This window comes from Nelumbo lutea, chromosome 2, assembly GCF_056320005.1.
Source record: "Nelumbo lutea isolate HS-2025 chromosome 2, American lotus-T2T, whole genome shotgun sequence".
Taxonomy (NCBI): Eukaryota; Viridiplantae; Streptophyta; class Magnoliopsida; order Proteales; family Nelumbonaceae; genus Nelumbo; species Nelumbo lutea.
In genome coordinates this window covers 58,148,667-58,161,631 of record NC_142685.1, presented here as the reverse complement: position 1 = coordinate 58,161,631, position 12,965 = coordinate 58,148,667, and the positions used below count along the sequence as shown (strand labels likewise).

Sequence of the window (12,965 nt, the reverse complement as noted above, 5' to 3'; positions counted from 1 at the left end):
AAATTGAAATGATCACCCCAAATATTAAGCAATAAAAGATATTATCTCTCTCACAACTAAATCCGGCTTCCTGAACAAATAACCAGAGCTAACCTATCCTCCTCCAAGGCTCCAACTGAAGTGCGCAATTTTCTTTGTTAGCCTGTCTTATATGCACAGTTAGACATAAAGCGGAACCAAAAAACTTACGACATGGCATCTTAAGTGATCAGACCCGCCAAAATTAACCATTTGGCAATTTTTTTCGCATGGTCTTACGCTTTGGTATGCTCGGAAATTGGTCTTATTTTCGTTTGGTAACCAACACCCGAAAGCCCATAAGATGTGTTTGCGTAAAGACCAAAATGAATGAAAATGCCAATTTTAGGAAAATTCATCAATGTAACACTCAATCATGGGTTTAAAATTTGTGGATGGGCAAATTTTTTAAACTAAGAAATTTTTTTTTGCTTCATTATTGTTTAGAAAATTAACTAATTATATCCCTGTTATTTCAGTATTGTCTTAAAATATCCTTTATCGTTTCTGACAATTGTCGCATAACTCATTTTCCGTTAAGTCTTTGTCATAGAGTGTTTACACGTGACTTTCATGTTTGATTTTAATTTTAAATTATACTCAAAATACCTTTTTCGACGAACACCATGTGTTCTCTACTCAAACCACCATCTTTCTCATGAAGCTGCCGATAAGCATTTGCCATTAAAGCTCCCACCGCTTGAACTGACCTAGCCTCCACCAGTGCCTATTGGGGTGGGACTCTAGCTTTGAGCAAAAACACCGAACACAAACAAAGACCAAAATCACGTTCCTGATCACACTGTCCATAGTCCATACCATACACAGACAAAAACCAAAACCAAACACTCTTGTCGCTAGGACCTCCCCCGATACCCACAAGGCTCTTTACCCCCTGCAATATCCGATATTCAAGGCAACTTCAATAAAATTATCTGGTGTCAACTCACCAAAATGAGAGAGGAAGAGGTGGAGAAGGTTTGAGGCATGGTGAGAGACTGTGTTAGCAAGCATCTCTACTCCTCGGCAATCTTCTTAATTCGTTGATAAGGTTGCTGCCTTTACATCGGACCCCGCTGACATCTACATGTGGTCAAAAGCTCTCTACCTAGGTCGTCATTACCGTCGGGCTTCCATCTCCTCAACGCTTCCCAGATTGTCCTCCATGATCTCCAGTTTTGGTACCTTGCCGCCAAATGTTTGGTATATTCTTCCCTCCATCACGCCCTTGATGCTAGGAGATTCGATTAAGCATTGGTTTTTTTTACGGGTGCCCTTAATTGTTTCATTGATTGAGAGAGAGGGGGAAGAAGAAAACCACCGTTGTTGAAGGTTGAAACGGCGGTGGCCAATAGAGATGATAACAGGGGAGGGGAAGAAGAAAACCACCACTGTTGAAGGTTGCAGTGGCGGTGGCTGGTAGAGATGATAACAGGGGAGGGGAAATAGATGGATGGCCGAGAGACGGAAACAACAAGGTGGTTTGCCGCTAACATCCTGTTCGATTGGCCATTGTGAGATGCCTGAAGAAGCCAAAGCAGGGATCTCTTTCTTCTCCTTGTATCATCTCTGAAATGGCAAAATGACTGAAGAGCGGAGCAGAGCAGACTCTCATCTTTGAAATGGCAGAAGGACCAAAGAGGGTAGAAGACAATGGACTGTTCTTCCAAAAATCGGAAAAACTACTAAAGTGGATCCAATCACCAGTGATTGCAAGATTCGAGTAGACCAATGTCGCGAGCCTCTTAGCTCGACCAATGATGCGGGGCTCTAGAATCATATCCTAGAGAGGTGCGTCAATTTCTCTGGGAGAGGGGTGTGGAAAAATTCATTTTGGAAATTTAAAGAAGAATGGTTTCTATTAATTGATATTAACCGTAAGGAAGATCTAGTCAATTGTTAGAAACAATAGGGGTATTTTAAGACAATACTAAAATGGTAGTGGTATAATTAATCAATTTCCTATATCTTAAGGGCAGTTTAAGAAATTTGTCATTTTTTATATGATAATCGGTGTAAATGTATGTCAATAAAATTGATGTATTTTGATGAAAAAATTTACACTGATTTATTTACACTAGAAACAATCGCATGCAAATGCAAACTGGTGATAGAGTTATACAACAACTCTCATTTACACCGAAAACAAAACCTCTACATGCCTTGTGAAAAGAAAACTTAAGACGTCTTTTATCCATCCAGCTGCTAAAATATATTCCTGAAAAGACTTCCTAAACAGCACCTATGTAAAACTTAATAACTTTTAAACTATCTGATTAATGCAATACTGATGTTTGGATCCAACTAGTTATCTAGATAAAACGGATTATCCATACATATAACCGGATCAAACTCTAATTGAAGAACCTTTTAGGCAGTATTTGATTTGAAAGCAAATCAAACCCTTTCCCTCTCTTGTCTTCCAAACCAAATGCAACCTTATGTTCATAAAGACCCGAAGTCTCAAAATTAGTTTTGAGAGCCAAAAGTAAATTGGTTTTATATTAAAAGACAACTCTTGTTTTTGAAACCATCAAAATTATGGTTTTGTAGCATAAAACAAATAAAATGTTGGACTACACATGATTTATGAAAGATGATGAGATATGCTGTATGTGTATGATTTAAAAAAAAAAAAAAAAAACCATATTTTTCAAATGTGAATTGTTTCACTTGCTATGAGTTTCAAAACAAAATAAAACCATCTGGCTTTAACATAAATGTTTTCTAAAACAAAAATGCGGATAACATGTTCTTTATTGTAAACAAGTTTTTGGTTTCTAAAACTGAAACAAAAAATGTGCTTAATAACATGTTTTTGCTTCTCAAAACAAAATACATAGCTTAAGAGCATGCAACCGATCAAGGGATCCGTTTGTCCAAGCTGACAGAGAATACTAGCTATGATCTCAAAATGATTAAAATATTATATATTATTAATAACATGAATTAAAAATAACTTTAATATTGCATATCATGAACCAAATAAATTGAAATTTAACTTGTCTGAAATTTGGACATATAATTTTTAGTAAAACTGTGACATCCAAACCAAATTTATATATTTAAGTTGAACCAAATTGGATAATATTGGAATGGATAGGAGTAGATCCATATTCAATTCAATGATCCACGAATCTAATATGGATACCATTTTGTAGCCCTATGAAAGACCAATAATACTTAAAAGAGCATGATAGGAGCAAGGAGATCAAGGAAGCTTAATCCCTAGTTCCCCCTCCCACAAGGAGTTTGAAAGGAGATCAAGCATTACTCCAACTCCCATGCTCAAAAGAATCCACACCAAGTATATGTTTGGCATTAATGTTGCAGATACAACACCGTTTTCTGCTGATGTATAGGTTGGAAACACCATTTTCTGAGAAAATAATGTCTTTTTTTCTGTTTGGAAACGCTGTTGTCAAATAGGATGTTTCCTGGAGCAACAACAACATTTTCTGTTTGGTATCAGTGTTCTATGTCTATTTTCAGCACTAGTACCCATTATAGGAAGTCCAAGTCACTCCTACATCACGTATTCATTGGCAGCAACGTGCTGCAATCCGAGAAAACGCCAAATCCAGCATTGCTCTAAACCACGCCTTGTTGATTTTCAAGACGTGGCTTGGAGCATCATTTTTTTTTTTTGGAAAAACGGTTCCAAACAAATAGGCGTTTCCTAGAGCACCGTTTTTTTTCTGACATGATGTTGATGTCTCACCGTTTCCTAGAGCAATGGCATCGATGCCAAACAGATGCCAAAAAAGAGACTCACCCATTGAGCTATAAAACACCACTAGTTAAAGTACATAAAAGTTTTATTTAGCATTGACTTTAGAAAAACTTCTTCATTAGGTTCCACTTGGGACAAGTGTAAATGGAGTGAAAATACAAGGGATAAGTAGACTGTACTCCCCCCTTAGAAATCTAAAATTGTAGCCTCACTAGTAGCCCTCCTATAAACCGCATCCTGCCTAGAGATTTGGCATCAATTCACAGTCAAGATTCATTTCACCCCAAAATACAAATATATAGAACGTATGTTGGTCCATGTAAATGCAAAGTTGGTTTAATTCTGCATTGATAAATATGCTTTTTTGCCAAACATGAATCTTGAGATTTAAATATACATTGTAACATTGATCAACTTTGAAGTGCAAAGTTGGTATCTATTTTTTGGATGCCCGAAAATTTGTGTAAGTTGTTACTTTCAATACATAAATGCATTCTTACCAAATGCCAACAAAACTGAACCAGAGCACATATATGCATTGAACCAGCATCTGCACTCTTCCCAAACAGAGCCTTAAAAGAGAAAAAAAGTAATACAACCAGACATGAGAATTAAAGGGAAAAAAAAAGCTAAAAAAACAATAGCACATGAGAAGCCTGTTTAACACATTGGGTGATTAATACCATATCAAAACATATTAAGATCACATATCTAAAGACCTTGTCCATTTGGCAGGAATCAAGTCATTGAATATGATTTTTCTTGCAGAAAGTTGGGCCTCGTTTGGTTCACAGGAATAGGGATTTGGAATCAGAACCGGAATTGGCTATTTCGATTCCAGTTGTTTGGTTGGGCGGAATCAAAATCTCATTCCCATTCCTGCTAGAATGGCATTGCCCCATTTGAGGAAATGGTCATTCCCTGCCCCTTCCTTGGGAATGAAATCCCACTCCTGTTGATTCCTATTCCTATCTGAACCAAGCAAACTATGGGAATAGGCCATTTCGATTCCGATTCCGACTTTGAACCAAACGAACCCTTAGATCTCTTAGTTCCTCTTTTAAGAATTGATGATTGGCAACTTGTAAGACCAGTGTCTTCCAATTTGGACATGCCATTCTCACTGTTTTTTAGGCTTATGCTTCTCTTCAAGGTTCAAAATATTATAAAGTACTAATGCATGTTGTGCAATACGTATCAGTTTTCAAAGCCATTGATACATTAGAGTTACGCATATTTAATAGATTCAAATGTTAGGTCGTTCCGATTCCGACTGTTTGGTTGGGTAGAACCAGAATCCCATTCCTACTGGAATGGCATTCCCCCATTTGAGGGAATGCCCATTCCCTCCCCCTCCTTGGGAATGAAATCCCATTCTAGTTTATTCCAATTCCGATTTCAGTTCTTGTTTGAACCAAATAGACTATGGGAATAAACCATTCCAACTCCGATTCCAAGATATTTTAATTCCGATTCCAACTATAAACCAAATGGAACCTTAGGCCATGTTTGGTTCCACTCTCATTCTTACCTAAGATGAAATTCTAAAATAAACAAGGATAGGTAAAATTGGGCAGAATGAGAAAATATTGTTATAAACCAATCTCTTTTTTCCCAAAAAAATTATTTTCTTTACAAGTGCCCTATCTATATTGTTCATTTTCATTCTTCAAAAAACTCCATGCCGGTGGTCATAAACTGTCAGCCTAGGTCTCTAAAATCATCGACATAAATGTTTACTGGATGGCAGATAATCAAAGTGATTAAACGCATGATGCCCTAATTTTTTAGTATTAAGCGAACCAATACTTTAAAACATGTTTCTCTCTAATAATTCAAGCTATCTACACACCTTAACTTGAGAGAAGTCATACTTCAAAGTGATGGTGCTATACTGCTATTTTACTTTTAGTATCAAGATCATGTCAATCTAGTAGACATTATGAGATGTGGATTATTTTAGGAGACATCCAATTTTAATAAGTAGAATGCAGCTTAAGAGGTCCAATAATACAATTGCCCACCATGGTTTTTAAAAACGAACCGGTGACTTAACCAGTCAAGGGTCCGGTTACTGGTTCAAATGGTCCGACCGTTTGACTCGAACGATTGTCCCATTTTGACAAAAAAATAAAAAAAATTAAAAAATTAGAAAACGGTCAAAACCTTTCGAACGATTAATCAGTCAGTTCAGTGGTTTATTGACCAAAATCAATGGTTTTGGGGGGCAATGCGGTTTTGGGGGAAACGGAATCGGTCAGGTGACCAGTTCCCAGTTTTTCCGGTCCGACCGTCCGGTCTGATCCGATTTTGAAAACCATATTGGCTACCGAGGGATGAGTGGATGACTAGGGGTGTTTATTCAATTGATTCATTTCAGTTTTAAATCGATTAATTTGATTAATTATAATATACATGTATGTTATATTTCTATTAACATTTATTATTAAAATGTATCAATATTTATAATTAAAATATAAATGTATATATTTGTTTCGATTAATTTGGTTTTTGGTTCAGTTCGATTAAAAACTTTCCCAAACTGAATGGTTCGATTTGGCTTTTTGGTTTGGTAACCAAATTTGAACATTCCTATTGATGATTACGGTTATTAACTTATTATATTCCCCTGTTGGTTCTTAGTTAATATTTTGAACTGTAACATTGGATGTAATGAACCCTATCCAGTTCGTAAAAATTAGTTCTACTCTCCTTAGGCTCTGTATGTTTGCAGCAGAAATCTGAACCAGTTGCAAATTTTGTACCCATTTCACATTTGTATCCATTTGTTTGTAACGATGATTTACATTTTTCTCGGATGCAGACTTTGCACTTCTTGTCTCACTTGCATTTAATGATAGTATAAATTTTGCATCTCAAAAACTAATGCAAAATTTGTGCCACCTTCCTCATGCCTTGCTTTGCTCTCACACATGGGAGTCTGGATCTGGTACCAACAACCGGTCACAACGGCCATTGAAGCCGTGCATTGGAAATATCTGAAATGAAAGACAAGAGATATTCTCAATATACACAATGGCTGTTGTGACCAGTTGTTGGGGCCCTGTAATTGGGACCTGGTCCGAACTCCATATAAAGTAGGAACTAGACAACCTATCTTGCTCCTCCCAAACAAACAACATTGGGCCTTCTTTCGTTCTCTTACATACAAGGATACATGTACCCGCCAAATACTGCAGTTGTGGGCATGTTTTATGACAGGAAAACAATCCACCTAATGATGTCCAGGACTGAAAATGAGACATTTGTAGTTTGTAGTAGGATGGCGTTTCTTTGAAGATCTCAATTTGCTATGTCGCATTGAACTCGATGCTAGCTGGAATAGTTCAACTGTTCAAGTGTACATTGCTGGAGATCCTTTTCCCCTGAGAAACCTCTACTGGAGTGAACTATTCCAGCTAGCATCCTACTCCTACTCCTACAAACTGAGATTTTAGGCAATGTACACTTGAATTACATATGTACAACTGTTCAAGTGTAATTAGGCAGAATTACAAACCACCACTATGCTTAACACTTATCGACTCCCAACTGCTTTCTGTACTGCACTTTCGGGTTCTAGATCAAAATCTTAAAATCCCATCGTCATCATCCAAGCCTTATCCCAAAGATAGTTGAGTCTTAAGAAACACATGATCATGGTTAGAGAGGGCACCATCTAGAATTTGGTGAGAGAGAGAGAGAGAGAGAGAGAGATGACATGAGAAAACTTTTATCCTTGCTCTAACAGCATGTGAATAAGTGACAAGTGTTGTATAAATAATTCTCGTCCCTTGATGAGGAAACTGATCTCCTTGCACATGGTGTTCAGCTACACTCAAACACATATAGATGAAGGAAAAAACTTATAGAGCTTGTTAGATTTTACGCTAAACCACCGCAATCCTGGTTGACTTGGGTTAACATAAGCTCCTTGCCACTCGTGCTAAGATATGGTGGTGAATGTAATGCCTCTAGACATATCCATCAATTCAGAACTTTTAATGCCATTCATAAACAAATCGGTTGTTCTCTTCCTGTAGCAATGCTTAACAGTTAACAAGCCGTTGGAATAAAGGTTTCTCTATAATTGTACCCTCTAGGGGTAGGGGCCAAGTGGCCAACAGAAAGTAATATAGGTCACAATCTGATTAAATATTCCTAGGATGCACATCTCATCCCATCAGCATGCCACTGCATTTGCAGCAGTCTCCAAAATTCTCCTTGCCTCTGTCTCCGGATCAGCAAGTTCACTTGGAATCTGCAAAATTTGGAAATTAGCAGGAAAAATATCAACAATGATAAAAGAAGCAAAAGATTTTCAGATGCCTACCTTGCCATAGATGTTTGCTTTTGTAGGAGAAGCCCCAAAAGTCAACAACAAGCGTATAACATTTGCATGTTCACCTCTTGCCGCATGATGAAGAGGCTACACATATAATAAATCAACAATTCTCATCAAGAATAGTAAGAGAAGTCATATAAAGACATGTTTCAGGGCCACTCACAGTGTCTCCTTCCATATCAACTGTGTCTAGCATTCTTTTCACAGAGTCTGGATTGTTAGCACTGCTAATTAAAAGTTGGACAATTTCAATAAATCCTGCAGAAGCATCAGTAAAAAGAAATAAAATTAAGAAAAAGAAGTTATTATCACAAGGAAAGAGAGGCTTGATAGTTGCAGTGGCAATAAAGTAGCTCCTATGACCTACCCCCTGCACAAGCATCATGAAGAGGAATTGCTCCATCCTCATCCTTGGCTTCCATACTAGCTCCCCTTTCCAGCAGTAGCTACAACAAAAAAAGATGTCCTTGTTATCAATTTATTATCCAGGAAACAACATAGACTGAATTTATTTGTTCTTCTTTTCTTTTATTGGTTGTGAAGGGGGAGGAGCATTCAAGATGGACACTAGAGGACAACCTGGACACAAGGCAGGTAACCATAAAGGCAGGTTAAATGGAGGGCAGTGTCTCCATCTTCCACAGGTTCATCAATGCTTCCACTGAAGTTATCTGCATCAACATACCAAAAGAGGAAAGCATTAGCAGAATGTAGTTAAGAACTTCAACACATCACTCTTTTATATCCACTATCACTTTATGCATTGTTTTATTTATTTATTTATTTGAAAAAGGTAAAGTAAATTTTAATGATGAGAAATATAGTCATGCAAAGAGGGAAGAAACATAAGTCAGCTCCCCCTCATAAAGAAATCAGAGATCCCATACACTGACTGACTTAAGATCAGCAAAACATTCTGATTACAAAACTCAGGAAGGACTGACTTATACATTGTTTTATAATTTGCTTCAATTAGTAGGCCAAGAAAGAGTTTTCCAAGAAAAAAATCAGTATGACTTAGAATTAAACTACTAATGTTATTTTTATACGTTACTTGATGAATTATTTATTATATCTATGCAAGGCTAATCAACAAAGACTCAGATATAATCTGTATTGCCCTCCAGTAATGTTTGCAAGGAGATTCTGAGAGCCAGAGACTTTATTTTATTTTATACAGCACTCATTACAGACAATATTACAAGCTTTTTCTTCTGTGATTGGCAACAAAAAATGGCAAAGTATAATGTGTTTATTGCCGATGAGCCTCATTCACCTCATATACCTTCAAGTCAATCTAAGTCACCACATCATCAGAATTCTGAAATTATGAACCAGTGTTTTGAGAACAAAATATCTTGCTCTTCTCTTTCAAATAACAGAAATTTATTCTATCTAGAAGTTGCAATTCTTGTGAAAATATTGTTTAGAAGTTGTGGAGAATATTTTCCATTAGCATGCTTAAAACTACTTAGAAGTAGATCTTCTGAATTGTGAGATGGATGGGGGATATACTATAACAACAAACAAGAAGTTGATTGGCATCTAATAGGTCATTATGTATTACAGAAAATTTTGTTCACCAAGAGCACCTAGACCTAGGTGACACCTTGACAACTATGTAGTAAATTATGCATTCAGCATCAAATTCAAGGTTAATTCATCAAAACATAGTAACAAGCCAGAGATAAGCTGCACAAGTGTCCAAGCAAGGCATACCTCACAAAAATAAGCCTTGCTTATGAGCCTACGCACACCCAATGCACAGCCTTTAATAGACTGATTCTAGCTCTTGAAGTGTTAGGCAGACAAGAAAAGGATGTCACCATAGAATCAGAGCAGGATGGGCAAAACGGATGGGTGCATCCAGATTCTTATGTGATAGGTGCACTTAGATTAAAAGGAAACTTTATAAGACAATTGTAAGGCCATCTATGATGTATGCAGTAAAGTGCTGGGCAGTCAAGGAACAACATGTACAAAACACGAGTACAGCACAAATGTGTATGCTGAGTTGGATGGGTAGAAAAACTAGAAAGGACAGGGTCTGAAATGAAATCATTTAAAGGAACCTAGGAGTAGCTCCAATTGGCTATAAAATGAGAAAAGTAGACTAATATGGTTGGGTCACGTGCAGAGAAGACCATTGACAACACTGTAAGAAGAAGCAATCTTTTCAAGTTGAAGAGGCTAGAAGGGCTAGGGGTAGACCAAAAGGGATATGGGTCAAAGCAGTAAGGAATGATTTAAGCACTCATAAATTAACAATTGATATGACATTAAACAGAATGGAATGGTGAAACAGGATTATATAGCTAACCCCATATAATTGGGATTAAACCTGTTCATGGGTCGGGCTCAGGCTTGGCTTTTGCCAAAATTTGAATGGGCCTGGCCCAAAGCCCGAGCCTGAAACAGTGTAAGGCCATGCCCAAAGCCCGGCCCGTGAACTGGTCTAGTTGGGATAAGGCTTATGATGAAAGTCATAGTCATGCTACTAATAGATATAAAGACAGAATAGTAACAGCAATTAAAGCCATGCTAGAAATAGAGAAAGTTATACTCAAAGATATAAATGCAGAACAGTAACAGCCATTAAAACCATCCTAATAATAGAGATAGTTCTAGTCATGCCACCTAAAATAGAGACTTGACAGGGATATGGTTTGATTCCTTTTTAAAGCATGTGCTTTAACAGCCAATATAGACCTGATAGAGTTGTTGGTGAAACATGATAAATTCCATATACCCCTGCTAAATTAGGGCTGAAAACAGATTGAGTCAAACCGGATATACCTAGATCCAAATTTGAATCATTAACATTAACATGAACGTTGAATCCCTTCCATCAAGTTCAAATCAGATTCAAATTTTGAAGATGATGGCTTTGATAGTCCTGAGTTCATCTAGCATCCACTTGCAAATTACAATTTGAGTTACCTTCATTTCTTTTTTCTTATTTCATTATGTTTTTTAAGCATATATTATGCATGATAATGTACCAAACTCCCTGCATATTTTATGGTCCTTTAGCACAATTTTAAAGACAAAGACTTCCCATTGCATATGTAAATCAGAAAAAGAAAGAGAGCATGACTTAAGGGATCAATTACTTACTACAGATGAAGTAAAAGGGAGCTGTGCTTTCTGCTTTTCATTCGTTTTATTGTTTCTCACTACTCAAAATGTGACGAAGATCACTATGGCATACTATTACTTCCTCATACAATTCGTTTCATCTCAGGAAAGCAAGATGTATAGATCAGAGAAGTTTCCTTCTAATCCACAGTTCATACTATCATTACTTCTAAGACCCTAACCAAATAATAAAATCTTGGCCGCACCCACCAAACTCTAACAAGCAAGTGATTTAATGAACTGAATTGAATTCCAACAACCTAAACATCGTTCTAGCTAATCCCACTAACTTAGGCAATGAAATAGGGAGCTGATAAACCCTAGTTGAAAAAAATTTACCCGATGCATGTTGCTTTCCAAGTTCATTTACCAACAATACATCGTTCGAGAAAAAAAAATCTAGAAGAATTGAAGAATTCAATAAAAGGGTGGGTAAGAGCGAGTACCAAGAGCCCGGCGGAGTGCATCAACGTTTCCGAGCTGGGCTGCTTCGGCGAGGGAGCGAAGGTGAGGCGGGGTGTCGGCCTCTGGCTCCAATAGACCTTCTTCCTCAAAGAGACCCTCTTCGTTGTCGTCGTCCTCATTCATCCCATTGCGCCTACCTGGAACCGCCATTGCTTCTCCGGCGACCGACAAAATCGAGAGGGTGTTGTAGTTAGCAACTGGTGCGATGAGTTCTCTCCCTCTCGGCCTCTCGGTGACGGCAGCCGCTTATCGCTATTCGCTACTCACCACGCGGGTTTCTCAATTTGTTGAGAACAACAGAACAAGGAAGAAGTAATTAGGGATAAAAGTTGGGCCGAGTGGGCCGAGCTGAGATCGATGCAAGGAACCCTATCAATACACATTAGTGCGAGCCCATCCTAGGTCCTAACGTTTTAGCCCAACCCATATGGCTACAACCCAGCCCGATTAATAATGTATAGGTTCGGGGCCTTCGGGCCCAAAAGACGATTTTTTTTTTTTTAATATAGAAACAATGAGAAACTACACAAGCCTGATAGCTCTTAAGGCAAATGAGATTTAAATCACTATGAAAATAACCAGAATTCACCACATGGTCAGGAAGCGCATTACGAGCCAATCAGTCAGCAGCTTGATTTACCCCACCAAACGCGTTCCTCAAGCGGATATTCTGGTTGAACATGGCAGGGAAGTCCGAGTCCGGAATTGGGAATTGGGCAGATGAGATATTCTCTATGTATGGCTCCGATAAACGTGAATAGAGTTCTCGTCGACAGATCCGGACTTGGGAAGTTGAGACATTCTATAATGATGCATTCCAATCTCGATGGGTTCACTCTTCTTTTAAGACAATCGATGGCAGGCTTTGAATCTCCTTTTAAAATGATCTGTCGCTACCTGAAGTTAGTAGCAACGTTGATTGCTTTCCAGCAAGATTAATTGTTGTATATGTTATACGCTTTGGTCACAAGGACATCCCCCTAATGACTCCTTGCGATACATCTAATTGAACATATGCATTCATTACTACAGGAAGAATCAAAATTGATTTTGATGCAACCAAGTTTAGGACTAAACCACTCAATAAGATTCCAGACTTTGTTATTAGGAAGATTTTCATTTAGACCATTATCCTTGATTTCTGTCCAATAATCACTACTTCTTTCAATAATATATTGAGGATCACTCGATTTGTCATTGAAACATTTATTATTTCTATTCTTCCAAATGAATTATAGGGTACAAATTAACATCTCACAATAAAAT

General features: G+C 37.6%; 1 protein-coding gene across 1 annotated transcript; it reads right to left on the bottom strand.

The window, feature by feature from the left end:
• Window positions 1-7,732: 7,732 nt before the first annotated feature.
• On the bottom strand, window positions 7,733-12,044 carry LOC148870946 (Ankyrin repeat family protein). Its single transcript, XM_088970984.1, has 6 exons — window positions 11,681-12,044; window positions 8,676-8,767; window positions 8,464-8,542; window positions 8,260-8,354; window positions 8,085-8,180; window positions 7,733-8,012 (listed from the first exon to the last, which is right to left on the bottom strand). The coding sequence occupies exons 1-6, from the start codon at window positions 11,847-11,849 to the stop codon at window positions 7,935-7,937; spliced, it is 609 nt and encodes a 202-aa protein (XP_088827110.1). The 5' UTR covers window positions 11,850-12,044; the 3' UTR covers window positions 7,733-7,934.
• Between the last annotated feature and the right edge of the window lie 921 nt (window positions 12,045-12,965).